Genomic DNA, 16365 nt, shown 5'->3' with positions numbered 1-16365 from the left:
GCTTGCTGCATGTCAGCACTGTATGTTGGTGCTCATTCTTAACTTACTAATACAAAACATGCACCACATGAAGAAATTAGTTTATTGATGCCATATGTACCAAGACATGTTTCTGAATCAGAAGAGGTGGAAAACAATTTGCAGTCCAACATGTCACATTCTATACAGAACAAAGACTCATGATTCAGAAGAAGAAAGGAAGCACTTGGGTTCAGCTGTCGACTCATCACTCAGCCTCTCATTCACACAATGCTGAGCTCCTGACTTACACAAGTCCTTGTCCTGGGCTCATGTGACCGGCGAATGGACCAGTGAGGTGCACACATAGCAGACCTGCATACTGTATTTACAAGGAGCATCGCGGTATCACACACAACCGGAGCCAGGCACAGCAGAAGCAGCATTCACCTCGTCCCTACTTGATTTTTTCCCTATTCTACTTAGTAGAAAATGTACATAGTATAAAATAAACAATGTTGTTTAAGTAAAAAAAGAAATGCCGTTAATAAGCACATGTATAAAACTTATTTATACATTTCAAACCATGTTGCCCATTGAAGCTTAAAAGACAAATATAGTGCTTTTTTCCTGAACTGTGCAGAAATCGTTCCTGCAGAGGACTTGTACATGGAAACAATATGCAAGCAAAATATAAAATGCAGAAAAAGCAGAATACATTGGACTTCCATAGGTAAAAGTGTGCATGATCTGCATTATATGTGAAAACATAATTTCGAATTTTAGCTTGTAGCTTTATAGTGGTAAAAATGTGAAGGTGCCTTTTTTGGCCACATACCCACCTTTAGTTTTTCAATATGTTCCCATTCTTTAATTAAAATCTTATAAGTTGATTAAAATATTTAGGGGGGGGGGCGTTACAATGACCTGGCATCGCCGTTGTCTAATTCATGTTCAGCAGCTGTACATGTGGACAGCTGGGTACTACAGTATAAGATACGTTCCTCAGGGTTCTGCAGGAGTACAGAACCTTGGCCTCAGCAGACAGAATCAGTACTGACTGGCAGCTTCCCGCTGCGTCGAACCTCCTTCTCCCTTTTCTCTCTCTGTTTCTCCATCTTCTCCTGGGCCTTACGCATGTCCTTCAGCTTCTTCTTGATCGTTGAACGGTCACTCTGACTTGAAACACCAAGAGCCTGAAAGAGAGAGAGCAAACATGCACAAAAGTTCCATCACGACTTCAGTCCTTTATTTTTATCTTAATATGTAATTTTTCCACAAACTGGAACAGCACTTATAAGCTGATATGAATCTGGCCACAAGGTGGCAGTCAAAGGCTAACATGTCCTCTTCAAATGCATTTTGCTTTTACCTTCAACTTGTCACTATCCAAGGACAAGAGCTGCTGGCCGTCTACTCCCTTTGCTGTGAATTCCGGGGTGTATTGGTCCATATTCATGCCCATCAGCCAGTGACACACCTGTTGATTGGTCCATTCAGAGACAGCCCGATTCTGCCACTGATACTCTTTTCCTGTAGCCACTGGGTCATCATCCAAAGTCTACAGAGGGCAGAGGAAGACAAACAGATACTAGAAAATTAAACAAACATTTACTTTAGCAGGAGTTTTACCGTATGATGTTCAGGGTTCAATGTCTCTGACATTTCGTTTTTATGACAAATGGTAAAATGTGTACAGTACATTGTGTATTTTCATTCATTGGTATTTTATGTTTTTCTTTCTCATGGGACTATTGTTGAATAGTAGTTGGCCAAAAGGGAGTCTAAGAAACTACAATAAAAAAGTAAACCTAATGGGAAAAACTGCATGCAGTCTCCAAACTAGCTCTGAAAAGGGTGCAGGAAAAGCAAAATAACACTGCCAGCGGCATGTCAACACGTGCCTTCTAAAGTTTTACTAAGAAAGAACAAGATACTTGGAAAGAATGGACAATAAAATCAGTACAAAAAAGGGAGGGATACACCACTGAGCAGGCGACTGAGCAGGCGGTAGAGCAGTCTGTTCCATAGTCTGCTAAGCCTTGTAAAAAACATGAAGCACTGGTCGACAGTTCTAACAAGGGCAAGTACAAACTAATATAACGTCACAGCTGACTTGAGAAATGCTAAGCCACAAGACTCAAAACAAAACAAAGCAGTTCTAGCACATACATGCAACGCTCCTCTAGTCTGTCCATTCATGTTTTAAGCTTGGCTATGAAAGGGGGCGGCTCAAAGAGCATGCTTGAGAATGTCCCCTTTCAGATGCTTCAAGGCGTCCCACACGGCTTTTGTGACTGTGCAACAAGGAGAGCACTCACCTCGCTGGAAGAGAAGATTAAAGTGTGTGAGCGCCCAGAAAGATTGGGTTCAGCAACTAACCCAGAGATGTCTGAACTGGGACTGCCAACGTTAGAATCATCTATGACTGAAAAACTCTGGAACAAGTGGAAACAAGGAACTCATTTACTAAAGCAACACATGACTAACAACAATTCTTTACCACAAACAACGCTGCAGGTGTGTTGGGGCAGGAGCAGTGCTGTGTCTATTACGACTGCAATTACAGCGATTAATACCAAAAATGATTCCAGTAGCAGCAGTTGTGAGCTATGTGTGACTAAGATGTGGAAGGAAGAAGCTCTACTCTAATATTCAGTAAGATTAGATCCACAACCAATCCACCACCAGAACCATATCAACTTCTATGCTAACTCCACAGATCATGAAGGAACATTCATATATATATATATATATATATATATATATATATATATATATATATATATATATATATATATATATATATATATATATATATATATATATATATATATATATATATATATATATATATATATATATACACACACTATTAGATGAACTATTAGGTTCAATAGTATTTACATGTAATGTGATTATCCAGATGTGCAGACTGTTTGTTACACGTAGCACATAACAAATGAGTAACAATGTAGCAGTGTTCACTCTGCACATCTCCAGTCAAACTGGTGCAAAAGCCACAGAAGTATTCAAGGCACCAGGCCTCTGAACGTGAGTTAAATGAAAACCAGGCATTAGTTTCCTACAACGCTACCCACTACAAAAGCAGGGGTGAAACATTTATTGGATGTGTTGAGGTGAGGAATTACACAGCGCAGAGCTACATTTGTTAGTAATGCTCTAGCGTGTCATCTATGAATCAGAGGTAAAACAAAAAGTGTGCATACTGTACCAAATCTAACGAGCGACTGAATAAAGAGGACCAGGACAGATTTGTCTGTTTGAAGGAGACACGGTTCGTTGAGATACAGCACAGCACCGTAACACACAACAACAGAACTAAAAACATTCTCTCAGTAGCCATTTGTCCTTGGTTCAGCTTATGTCTTGAATTCATTACACAGCCTGTTCCACTGGATGCGTTTGATACTTCAGCGTCCAAACTCGTCGAGGAGCCACCAAATCCTTCCCTGCTTGTTCTCTTAATAGTAACATAAGGCTCTAGTTATTTCAGATTTGCAACGTGGGTGCATAAAAGGCTCTGCAGTTATGTGTCCACTATATTTAGACACATGGTGAAGCCACTAGTTGAATGCTGGATAATTTAATCAATTCGATCAAATAAAATTTGACTAATATTATACTGCAAATGCTGCAATGAACACAAATGCTCTGTAAAAGATTGTCATATTACATTTGAAGGACACGTACCTTGTTTTTGCGCTCGTGGCTTTGCTCACTGCTGGTTTCATTTGTGACATATGGCAGACTGCTGCTGGAGGAGGAGGGCTCCCTGTCTCTGTCCTTTTCTCGGTCTCCAAACCAGGAGAAGGGCATGCACGTGGGAATGGAGGTCATGGAGTCTGCAGGTGACAAGTTCCCCCCAGACTCCTCCAATAACTCCGCTGACCCCCTGGGAGTTAGATAAAAACACATGCATAAATATAACCCTGTTCTCATAAATATGAGGAACTATTACATTACCAATTCATAAATAATAGCTGCATATCATATCCCTTATACTGTAATAAACTGTATTTGACTTTAGTGACACAGCACCTGCTGTCCAAAGACGCCCTCATTGCCTCCTTGTCCTTCTTGCCTTTACCACCAGACTTCCGGAGGCCCCTGTTTGGATTAATAATTACATTTGTTCATTAAACAAATGATGGAGTTTTGAAAAAGAAGAAATGATTGATAAAGTTGAAACCTACCCAAAATCTGGAAATCTCCTTTTTGTTTTTCCTGTCGGTGACGGCTCATTTAGCTCTTCTGGAATCAGACAGATAATGATTTGTTTCAGTAGTAATGAAGGGGAAGTCCTGGTAATGCAGCCATTACACATACCTTTAAGGTCTTTGCCTTTGCCTTTGGACTCTTTCTTCTTGACCAGTCCAGAGGGGGAGTGTGACGAGGACGTGTCTTTTGTGGGAGAAGGACTTCCGGTGCTTTCAACGCTGTCACCCTGTGATGGTGACAAGGACGGGCTGCTGGAGAGATCCGTCTTACTCCTGGAGCCATCTTTGGCCACACAAGCAGGCAGTGGGAGGGACAGGCTCTCCTGGATGGACCTCCTCCTCCTGGGAGACTCCTGCTCCTCCTGCTTGTCCTCTTCTTCCGTTTCCTGTGGAGACAAAGACAGTTATTTGCAATGGCAGTCAAAGCAAGTGTGAATAACAAAAAGCTATTCATATCGAACAAAGGTCCACTCCTACGTTCTTATTGGCTGGGTCAAGACCAAAACAGACATGCCCCCCCTGAGGCAGAATTAGCCTGTAGATTTACATCTTCATGCTAAGGACTTTTGCACAGTTGCAAGTATCAAACACATCTTTTTCATTGTGGACAGTTAAAGTTGTTATGAAGTTTTCTTATGCCTCAGCCAATGGCAAGTGTATGCATGGATCTACGTGGATGTTCCTGTCATTATTGTGAAATTAAACCTCCTCAAAAAGTTGCAGGTCCAAGAATTCACATATTCAATGTCATGGTGACTTTAACCACTGAATGCCCTCATGGTATTCCTGTGATATTTTGTTCACAAGAAAAGGACACCTACAGCCATGGCTGTTGTAGCTTTGGTTTTGCTGCTGTATAGTAGAAGAGTTGTGGGTTTAAAGTTTAATATTAAGTGTTTCTGTCTGACCTGGGAAGGACTTGAAGTCACCGTGAGGCTCTCCTTCAGTTTGTTCCGTGACGGACGCTGACGTTTGGCTTTTTGAGCCAGGAGGCCTTTGGCTCTGTGTGCGCTGGTGTCCAAACGCTCTGTTTCGGGGACCAACTCACTCCAGTCATTCTCTAGAGCAGACAATGAAACCAATACACCTCATATGTTATTAAGACACAGTTATATGTAGCAATATGCAGCACAATTTTAATAATTTATCAGCGCTAATGATATGTGTTTGTTAATGTTTTACAGATCACACAATAAAAATATGACCTGTCCACTTCAGTTTTAACTAATTGTGTTCAGCCTTCGTACCTAGCAGTGAGTCGACAGATGGGTCGTTGGTGACCGAGTCTTGGCAGCTCAGCCTCTCCTCTGCAGCAGAGTCCTGACCACTCTGACGCTCCATACTTGAGGCCTCTCTGGACTCTAAGTTAGCTATCTGTAGACAAGCAAACAACAAGGCTCACTGCAGTGTCGGTATTTAAACCACTGTTATGTATAAATACTTCTGTCTAATATGGGTTCTCACCCTGTTCTGTAAGCCCTCCAGCTGTTCCTTGTACCATTTGTCTTTTTCATCAAGTGTTTTTTTCAGCTCCTCCTCTTTCTTCACAAAGTCGATCTCTCTGAGAAAAAACAAAACAAGAAAGCATTGGTTTAGTCGTTCTGCCAAGCATCATGGTGCTTGTACAGTCCACCTAGAGAGCATACATCATCATAGGCTCCTAGTTAAACTCTAAGCAATAGGGTTCTTTCAGTTTATTGATATTTACCCATTTACCTAACTATTCATTAACCTAGTTAATAGAATCACCAAACATTGACCCTTCAACAAAGTCTTGAATGACTTTGGTCAAACTCACTTTTGCTGGTAGTCCTTGAGCAGCTTCTTGGCCTTGTTGTACTTCTTGTCTAGTGTCTCGTATTGGGCTTGAGTCTCAGCTAATTGTTCATTCACAGTCTTACACAGAGCCTGGGCTTCTAGCCAGAAACCCTCCACCTTCAGGATTTTCTCTTCACTAGCTATGATCTTTTGCTCCAATGCTGTTTCCCTTGCTTCCCACAGCGATTTATCCTCTTCCAGTATTGTTACCTGTAGAGAAAGGCCAAATGTATTCAATATACACAAAGTTAATGTGTAATGTTACCGGTAGACAAATCCTAAGAAAATATACAAATTTGTATTGGAGGCACACACATGCACACATAAACACACAGTTGATTTTCAACATACCTTTTCTTTTAGTTGATTTATTTCAGCTATGGAAATGCTGTGTTTAAGCTGCAGCTATGGAACACAAAGAAAAACACCTTTGCTTTATTTTGTTAAGTAGTTGTCCCAACAAATTACTGACAGATGATGCAGATGGTACCTCTTTGAACTTGAAGGCCATCTGAGAGCTGTCCATGTTGGTGGGCATGAACAAGGACTCTGAATCCGGCAGCTCAAACACCTCTACATTCCTCCCTGGAGAGAAATTGGAACCCAGAATATTCTCGCTTGCTTCTTCCTCCTCCTCGTCCCCCTCCTCCTCATAGTGCTCCTCCTAAAACACGATATTACACATGACATCACATGCTGTGAACACTAAAACACCCTAGATTTCCCAGGAAAAAGCTCTGCATGTGTCAGCAACACTCCCAGTAGCACATTTCAACACGGGAAGGAAAATATTGAATCAGTACATAAAAACTTAACACCAGTTGTCTGTAACAAGAAGGCTCTACAGTTTGGCTTCAGGTCTGTAGTATGTCTGCAACAAGAACAGCATTCTCTGTGGAAAACAAGACTAAAAACACATTTGCAAACATATACATATATATTTGCATAAGCAAAGAGCCAGTAGAAACAGCATCTACTGTCTCACTACCTTATGCAACTTATCTGTTTAGCCTTTGTTTGCTCCAGTAAATTCCACATAATCTCACCTTAGTCACCCTATCATAAAAACAGAGGCTTGTGGCTGCTAGAAAGCAAACATTTCACAACTCTGGCAGACAAGCAGTTGAATGCATACTTTACAACACAGCAAAGTAGTGATACTGTACATGGCCCACTCAAAGCCAGGTATTCATTTCCTGGTTTTAGCTGGGTGCTACTGGACAGGGTGTGCCGAAGCGACAAATTCCTGTGTTATGATAATTACAAGTTTGCCACTTGTAAATGGTAGTGTCAATACCAAAGTTGTAATTACAACTGTGAAACACTGATTTTTAAGGAGAGCTGAAATATCTGACACGACAGGGAGGGATTGAGACTCTGATGCTTAGTGCGATTAGACTAAAAAGAAACAGATGTTAGTATCTTATTTGAATCCTCACATAGCTTTTATGTTGTGAAATTATGTGAACACTCATAACATATTAACCTGAAAACTTTTAGCATTTCAACCACCCACCCAATAAAACATTAACATCCTTATCAGTTACTGTGACTCACCTCTTCTGTTGAGTGTTCATAGAGGTCATCCAGGTGCTGCTGCTGCTGCTGGTTCTTCTCCTGCTCTAATGTCTCGCTTATGAGGCGGGCTACCTCGCTCTGCATCCCTGGCTTCTCCCGTCCAATCAAAAACCTGCAAAGTGTTACCATGCCACTATTTTACATGTTGCATATTCCTTTGCAGCTTTTTTTAACCTTTACCTGGATAATGCAAATTTTAGGATTCAGCTTATTAACATGGTAGAATACTTTTTTATGCATCATACACCAAAACAATAATCATTTATTGTCTTTGGTCTCAAACATTGTTGTTGCTTTGTTAAGTTGTTAATAGATGCAGAGAAGAGCTTTATGCTGACCTCACTGTGCCTTTTGTGTTCTTCAGTACCGTGGCAGCAAACAGTTGGGTGACACCCACAAGACTGATTCCGTCTACCTCCACTATCTGGTCATTCACCTGTATTCTAGAAAGACAGGAATGGTTACAGGGAGAGGTTATTAAAAGTAACTCACAGTAACCTTATACACAGTAGAAAAATAAATGAGTACAGCAGTAGAACAATACATCCAAAATCACCTGGCAAACACAAGCTACGACTCCATGTTCCTCATGAGCTTATAAATAAATTCATTCAATTAAAAACCATCACAGGTGACTTTATGGTTTTACAATTAGACATTAGTGAGCTTTAACTCACCTGCCATCCTTTTCAGCTGCTCCTTGCTCTGTTATGGTTTTCACAAAAATGCCAAGCTTTTCCAAACCCTGGTCAGCTCCCACTCCCATTCCTATTATACTGATTCCAAGCCCATTGTCTCCTACGAAATAGAGGACCACAGATTAATTATTAGAATGTGACAAAATTAATAAATATAAAATTTGATGTAGTTTATACATGTAAATATAAAAAATGAGTAACCTTTCTGTATCTCTACAGGGAAGACATCCATCTTCTCTACTCTCTTCTCCAGCTCATACTCTGCAGATGCTGCAACTGGATCCACATCATCATTTCGGCGATCATATTCCTCATTGGAGAAGGTACTAAAAACCTATATCGATGAGAAATTCACATATTTAATAAACCACCTACAGTCAAAATCAAGCTATTGACCACTAGACCAATAAACCGAAGAATATCTAATAAACCAGTGCCTGCAAACAAATAAATCTCATGCATCATGGTTTTCAGAACTTGTGAACTTTGCAGATAGGCCTTTGCAAAGCACTGGTCCCAGGGGCTGTTTTTCTGGTTGGAATTGTTAAGTGCATAAACACACAGTGCTGAACATGAGTAGCGTGGAAAGTAGGGCACAGCTGGAGAAGCTAAGCAGTGGATGTAGCAAAAATTAAGGTTCGGAGGAGACAAGTGTCATCAGTGCAGTAAAAATTTAATTCATAAATAAAATAAACACATAACTATGCAAAAATGAAAAAGATCCTCCACACTTCTGTCCACATGTATTAGAGCATTTCCCAACAGTTTTAATTATTATTTTCAATTATTTCCAACAGCAATTGGTGCCATTTTCTTTGACTACCATTGATTCCACCAAATAAAAATGGTCCAGTTATCAGTTTCAGTTGTACTGAAAATCAGTTACCATTATTCTGTAAGAGCATCCAGCCTCCTAATTATTTATTAACACAGGTAAAACATTTTATCAATCTACTGCTTATTTTATACATTAATCTTAATATGTCGTAAACTGTGAAGAATTTACATCATTCTACTAAAACAATTGGCTCATTTAGTCTGGGGTGAAGACTGTTTTTTAAAATGGCTTTTACCTAATTCAAAACTACTTATAAGCTATAGATTAGCTGCAATTTCTATAATTATATTTATGCAATGTATGTTTCTGTTAATTACTTGTGGCTTTCTCTTATTTTATTGTTCTGCTGTGTAACTGCAATGTTGTAATGCTGTACAACAGCATGACAATAACACACTACACGTGTACATCTCCACAGAGTACTACAAGATTCACATAAATGGACTTAATCAACTTGCAAATATTAAGCTGGGTGGTGTGTGCTGTTTGACTGTGCAATCTTCTGAAATATGCAAATCCCCAGGTCTGGACAGATGCAATCAAAAAAAACGTTTTAACAAGCAATTTCTTTTTACCAAAATTAAAATGATTTAAGGAGTTGGACTATAGTAAAATTGGATTATTTATCCATTTACGGGGGAAAATCAAGTAAACATTTCATACTGGGTACTGGTCTAAAGTCTAGATGTTGTAGTGTGTCAAGATGTGAAGAATAAACAGCTCTGTCTTGCTCTTGCCTCACTGTGTAGCCTTTGGATGAAATCCAAAACAGTGCAGATAGTAAGTTTCCAGAGTAAATTACTATGGTCCCTGTTCAATTTGTCTAAGCAAATTACAATCCTTTAGACACACATTTATCTACTTTGTCCAATATTGGGTTTATTATCTACTACTGTATATAATTTTGTTTTTTCCAGTAATAGAAAGGTAGTGTCTACATTAAAAACAAAGTAAACATAGTGCACATAGTACACACTTACAGAGAATTATTACTTGTTTAAAACAACAAAGGCTAATAAAACCACGTCCATCTTTTAATTAACTGCTTATGTCACAATAACAAATTTAATAGCTTGTCTTAAAGAAGGACTAGCAAAACTTATTAACTTCTAATTTACACAGTCAAAAATAGTCACAGAAGTAGAGCAGACAGAAAATCCATTAAAAATGAAACATACATTTTAGTTTAGACTTTGGAGAATTTAGTAATTAAGGGTTGAAATGTAGGTTAATGGAATATAGGAAGCACCACTGCATGTGTGTCCTGGCATTTAGCTGAGAAGAAGCAGCTCAGCTTGGCCCCACCTTGCCTTCAACTACACTGTCTGTCTTTTCTGTTGCTGTGGTCTTTTCAAACAATAGACTGATTGCCTTAAAACACACAACTGATTAGTGTTAGTAGCTTTTTCTTCTCATCCATCTTCTATCTATCCTATGTAGGTATGCTCACACACAGATGTGCACACATGCCCACACCCAGACTGAAACCCTGTCTATCTTTCTCTTATTCCCCCTTCAAATATCGGAATACCAATGTGGGAAATGAGTCAGCAGCTGCGAGGAAAAAGCAAACCAGAGAAATCTCCTGCCAGTGCAAAATGAGGGCTGACCACTGAAATGGGGAGCAATGTAAGCGGGCCTACAAAAAGTCAACAAATCAAAACATGCTGTGAGAGCGAGCTGGGGCAGGGGTGGTGGCTTGGCGAGGATCACAGAGTAATTAGGAAAGAAGGCATTGGGCCCAGATTTTAGACCATGTGTAACCACACTAGGAAAAAGACCATATATATGTATAATCCTGTATAAATGTCTTAGAGTGTTAACACATTAACTAAATATAACAATTTCTCCATCCTTTAAACTTGTGTTAATGTGTGACCTGTATCGGAAAGGAAATTATGGCAGGATGCCATAATGGCTTCAAATTTCTGAAGCAACGACAAACAGGCTGAACAGGTTTGTGTATAAATGGCCTACTCAGGTGAACACATTAACAGAGCACAATTAACTTTTACTGAAAACAAACAGCACCCCCTAATGTGTTTGACTGCAAGCAAATAATGAAATTACTCAAAGCAATCACAATCAGGCCAAGATCCATCTAATGCCAAAGCGTTTAATGCCCAGCTTTGAGCTGACAGCATTAGTATTCCATTCCGTCTTGTCACACAGTCACCAAGCAGTCCAGGTGGTTGGAGGAAACCCAGATCCTGTGAGGGGAAGGCCTCTTTGCTGGTTGGATGAGGGTGGAGTCGGGTTAGACACATTCCTCCGGCCAACAGAAGACACATCTCAGATAGTGTTATGCTTTCCATTTCCTATCAGATGAATTAGCTACAGAGGAGTGAGTGTAAACATGGTGAATGGCCTATGCTTCACTATAATCACAGGGAACACGTGAAGATAATTCACTCTTTCCACTGTACGAAATAAACGAGACACTTTGTATTTGCTTAAGTCGTCAAATTTTAAAAAGTGTATTTGATGAATCAATGGCACTAATTAAAGCTGAACTGAGCAAAGCGGCAAAAGGTGACATAAACTTGGAGTGTAATTACCTAAAGTGCTAACAAAGATGGCAGAGCAACGTAGCCAAGCACAAAAACAGGTGGGGCAAAGCAGCAAGTGCAGATCCACGTATCCTGTCCTCCTCTTTTCTGCTAGTGAATTGGCTTGTGTTTCAAATGGTCTTATGTGCCACGTGACACATTAGACCAAAAACAACCTCTAGAGATCACAGATACGGAAATGATGGTACAATCTTTGTGTCCCAAAGCCGTAAATACAACTACAGCAAGTTAGATAATGTATACTTGGATACTAAGACAGCAGCAATGGGAATGCAACATTTCAAGTCACCATATATATAAAGGACACTTTGAACAAAACTATAATAAATGTATGATATATGGCTCAACATAAGGATTATACTTTAAAGAAGGTTCAAATCGGTGTACAGTAACCCAAACTTAGAAACGCTCTTGAAGTTTGCCCTTTAGAGCCCGATAAGGATGATGTACACTGATGCTGGATGCCTCCTATCCTTCACAAAGAAAACCTTTCTTCCACACTAGACACCTCCTCTGTCAAGAAGCCTCAGGTTACGCAAGTACCTAATCCTGTTGTGAACCACAAGCACAAAGCACTTCCTCTCTCCTGGTTGGCTACGATTCAAAAGTGTCCCGATCACAGTACTAGATCAGGCGAAACAGACCGTGGAGAATGACACAGTGCTGCTGTGAGGTTTCTATTAGCCAGGCTGACTTGACATATATTGGTTGTTTGTCTGTTCTTTCTGGTCAGTGCACGCACCCTGTCATGCAATAATCTGAAAAACTAGATGAAATCAAATGAATGCACAGGCATTTTTGTCCTATGAATTAACCTCACATGTCACTCTCACCTTGAGATCAAAATAGGTGCTCATAGATGAAATCTTTCCATCAAACTCAACACAACTCAGAAAATGAGTGTAATTAATTACAGTTTTGTGTCTCCCCTCAGTTTTATGTCTTTTAAACAGTGTGTTAACACACACTATCCAACATAGTGTTGTAAACTATAAAGCTGTTTATTTTTTGATTCCCTCATCGCTTTACCATGGGTGGAGGAGGCCTACTGTTGTTTGTGTCCCTTCCCCTACAGGTCACCTTCTGGTCCCCTCTCCCAGGACCCCCTGCCAGGATGACTGGGATGGGGAGGGGGATCCACACCCTGAGATAACAGCACAGTTTAGGCCTGGATAAACATGGAGCTGTTCACTAGCTGTGTGGCATGGTATGATTTGTTCCCCTGTTTTGGCAAAATGTTGATTAGATATGCTAATAGTTGAATATCTGTGGAGGCATATACTACTTCCTCTTCCACCACACCCCTAAAACACCCATCGGCAATATTTACACATGACATGTGGCAACACGAAAAGACACTATGCCAAGTGAAACCCAGCTTGAAGTGCAAAACTGCAAAGCAGAAATCTATGGGTTACACAAGACTACAAAGATTATATTGATATAAAAGTAAAATACCTGATGCCTTCCTTAGTTATTTGAACATGATCCATTTATAAATGTAAAAGAACATGTTGATCTTTTATGCTTTCTATATAAAATTACATTTTAAATTTTAAGAAAATACTTAATAATTATAATTAAGAACATTATGGATTTCTTATTCCCATATTGGACCAGGAACCATTAGAACCCAGTGCAATCTCACGTTCTCAACCCATCTCTACTGAGTTTCTACCACTACCAACTTCCCATATCAGGAAATAAACATTGGTTAGATTTTTGCAACAAAGCTCATCTGATGATACAGTGCAGCAGCTGTGACGTCAGCCTGCCCTTCAAAAACATTCATTCTGAGCATTGTGTCTGCAGGGTAACACCTACTGTAGGTCAGACACCACGGCTGAGTCAATAAGACTGCGGTTTGTAATGGTGATAATTTTGGGTACTCCAGGAAATAACAAAAACTTACCAGAATGGGGTCAGAAGAGAACTTGATTTTCCTCTTACAGGGAGGCTCCTCCTCATCAGACAGGCCAGGGGCTTCGTAACAGTCATCGTACTCCCTATACATTTGATCCGCCTCCTCCTCCTCATCTTCTCCCTCTTCCCGAAGGAGCTGGTCCACATCCCTGTCATCTACAAATGCTGCATTCTCTATACCATACACTACTGGAGAGGCTCTATCCAGGCTGTGTTGGTCCTCCTCTTCCTCTACAGTCTCATCATCTTCCTCACGACTAACATCAACATCTTCACTCACAACTACACTGTCAGATTGCTTGTTGTCCTCCTGAACTATACTTTCAACCACAGACTCTACCACCATTTGTGTATCTTTTGCAATATCTCTTTCTAAATGAGTAGAGTTGCAGTTCTGGTTTTCTGGTGCAACAGATCTTTGCCACTTTGTTTGGTCTTTGGGGCTTGTCACCTTCTGCTCCTGAAACACATTATCTTCACCACTGTCATCTTCATTCTCCTCACTCTCCGAAGATTCATTTTGAACAACAACCAGCTCGGCTCGCACCATACCCACCCCCCTGTCCGGTGATGAGGCTTGGGTGGGTGGCTTCTCTTTGGCAGGGCATTGTTCCACGATGTTAGTCCTTGCTTTTTCAGAAGATTTGACTCTATTAGTGTTTTGGAAGCCATCAGCAGATGGAACAGCTTGCTTCACATCTCTTGGTGGCAGACTATGTGGCTTGCCTTCATCCCCACTAACAGATGCCCTGTTAAATTCATCACCAGCTGATGAGGTGCGCTTGTAGCCATGGCTAATTGGTGTTGTTTGCTCTGGTGAGACGGGTTTGTTTGTGTCACTTGTCTGAGAAAAAGATCTGCAAGCTGCATTAGTAACTGGGAATGGTGACTTGACCACAGTGTTAGACCCAGAGGCTGGTGGTTTGCTACAAGATGTGTCTTCTTTAACAGTGATAGTAGGCTGGTTCAAGCTGTCCCTTGTTGGAGAGGTACACAGTAACTGTTCACTAACACTTTGCTGATTCGCAGGCATCATTCCTCTTTTTGCAGCTGCGCTGATGTCTTCTGAATCATTCTCACTGATGTAATTGTCTAGCCTTTTGGATATGGGTCCTGCATTCAGCAACATTCTACCGGACGTATGCTTTTTCTCAGCATCCGCATTCTCTTCTGGTTGACATTTAACTGTTGATGTTTGCTCTGATTTGCAACTGGTCTCAGAGGATCCCGATACTCTCCGCGAGTTTTTCCCGTCATCGGAAGAACTTCCGAGGGACAAGCGATTCACTGCTCTGTTTGCGGACTGCTTTTCAGCTGTGGGTTGGTCTTTGATGCCCCTTTCAAAGAGTTTTCTGGTCACAGAAAATTTCTCTGCCAAAGCCACTTTGTCAATCTCAGCATCCTCCCCCTTTGGTGTTTTATCCAAGTTGAGAGATTCGGGGCTTGTTGTTGTATTGAAGTTACCTCTGTGTGTGTTGGCTGGAAATTGCAGCTTTGTTGGGGAAACCTGGGAGACATCAGACTTTGGAGCCACTTTGGCATCTTGGCACTCCTGTTGTTGACCATCCATCTGTAGAAATATGTTCTTTATCTTGTTCACTCTGGTCCCAAAGGGCCTCCCCCTCGAGTCCTCCCGAGGATCACTGGACCCATTTGCATATGATTTTCCCGCAGCCTCGGATTTTGTCCCATCAAAAGAGCATTTTATAGCGTGGAAATCGGACTTGTATGCGTTTCTGTGCGGGGATGCACTCCTCAGGCTCCTCTCCCCTCCCTTGCTTTCCGCTTTGATCATTTTCCCCTTTGTTTATCGATCAGAAATGGCAGTTTCGGAGAGGCTGCTGCTCTTCTGGTAGTTTTTCGCCCCTACGCTCTAAGCAAGCGCTGCCATCGGGTCCGGCACAGCTTCATGGGAGCTCCGTCGCCTCGAATCAATAGTCACAGCGACGTTATCTGAAGAGAAACTGACAATAAGCCCAGTTAATACAAAGAGCGGGCCCTCGGTTTAAGCGTTTAAACTTAGTACAACATTACTACTTCAAGGCTGTAAACGAACAGTGGGTGAGGGAGCTGAACAGGTTTAGTTTAGGTTAACGTGCGTTGAAAGGTGCACGTTAAGCTAGCGCTCGCGCTAGCTGAAGTTAGTTCAGCCGCAACTTTATCCAGATACGAACTTTAATTGTACGTAGTTCAACCATAAACGCGTTTAATGTTGCGAGTAACGTTAATACAACACAGATAAAAAAACGTGGAACCAAACTTGGACAAAGGAACGTTAAACTTAATGGACCATGGGTTCAATAAAGCCGTATCGTTTACTGCCTCGCTCTGAACTATTCATTGTGTCATTTTAAGTCCGAGTTGTTGTAAATGTTTCGCGCACAGCACCGCGCGAAGGTCCACAACTTCACCCGGCTGTCCCGTCGCACTTACTTCATTGTGTAAAGCGCCAGGAGGTCGCCAACACCGTCCCGATTCTCCGGTATCAAACTTGTCCCTCCGTCTTGCTCACCGCCATCATTCCCCGCTCCGGCGACGATTCCCAGCCTCCTCCTCCTCCCGCCGCCCGCACTTCCAGACCTGTCGCGGGCTGCGCGCGCACACTCGCCAGTCAGTCAGTCTGTCTGTCTGTCTGTCTGTCTGTGAGGCCCGACGAGAACAGAGGGGAGTCGGGAGCGCGCGCACATTCCAGGACTGTAACCCACCACCAGCCTTCTGCGCTCCACGCCCTCCTCTGTCTC

At 41.4% G+C, this 16365-nt stretch overlaps 1 protein-coding gene across 3 annotated transcripts; it reads right to left on the bottom strand.

The window, feature by feature from the left end:
- Nucleotides 1-68: 68 nt before the first annotated feature.
- On the bottom strand, nt 69-16365 carry ppp1r9ala (protein phosphatase 1 regulatory subunit 9A-like A). 3 transcript variants are annotated; one of them, XM_029136384.3, is made up of 20 exons: nt 16058-16365; nt 13614-15588; nt 8495-8627; nt 8273-8393; nt 7934-8038; nt 7575-7707; nt 6508-6681; nt 6369-6422; nt 5998-6227; nt 5664-5760; nt 5447-5573; nt 5108-5259; nt 4309-4585; nt 4176-4233; nt 4021-4089; nt 3673-3874; nt 3194-3238; nt 2280-2396; nt 1331-1519; nt 69-1154 (listed from the first exon to the last, which is right to left on the bottom strand). In XM_029136384.3, the coding sequence occupies exons 2-20, from the start codon at nt 15417-15419 to the stop codon at nt 996-998; spliced, it is 4248 nt and encodes a 1415-aa protein (XP_028992217.1). In that variant the 5' UTR covers nt 15420-15588; nt 16058-16365; the 3' UTR covers nt 69-995. The 3 variants fall into 3 exon arrangements, with proteins under 3 accessions (XP_028992217.1, XP_028992219.1, XP_028992220.1); XM_029136386.3 differs by lacking the exon at nt 3194-3238 and having other exon boundaries at nt 16058-16363; XM_029136387.3 differs by lacking the exons at nt 2280-2396; nt 3194-3238 and having other exon boundaries at nt 16058-16358.

The sequence above is a fragment of the Betta splendens genome, chromosome 21 (genome assembly GCF_900634795.4).
Source record: "Betta splendens chromosome 21, fBetSpl5.4, whole genome shotgun sequence".
Classification (NCBI taxonomy): domain Eukaryota; kingdom Metazoa; phylum Chordata; class Actinopteri; order Anabantiformes; family Osphronemidae; genus Betta; species Betta splendens.
The sequence above is the reverse complement of the archived record's forward strand: the minus strand, read 5'-3'. Positions and strand labels throughout refer to the sequence as shown.

Bases quoted from the DNA above. Each gene is read 5' to 3' on its own strand.
- ppp1r9ala (XM_029136384.3), bottom strand. From the start codon at position 15,419: ATGATCAAAGCGGAAAGCAAGGGAGGGGAGAGGAGCCTGAGGAGTGCA. The intron at 8,039-8,272 runs GTGAGTTAAAGC...CTGTCTTTCTAG, and splicing joins GCAGCTGAAAAGGATGGCAG to AATACAGGTGAATGACCAGA. The intron at 6,423-6,507 runs GTACCATCTGCA...TGTGTTCCATAG, and splicing joins TGGCCTTCAAGTTCAAAGAG to CTGCAGCTTAAACACAGCAT.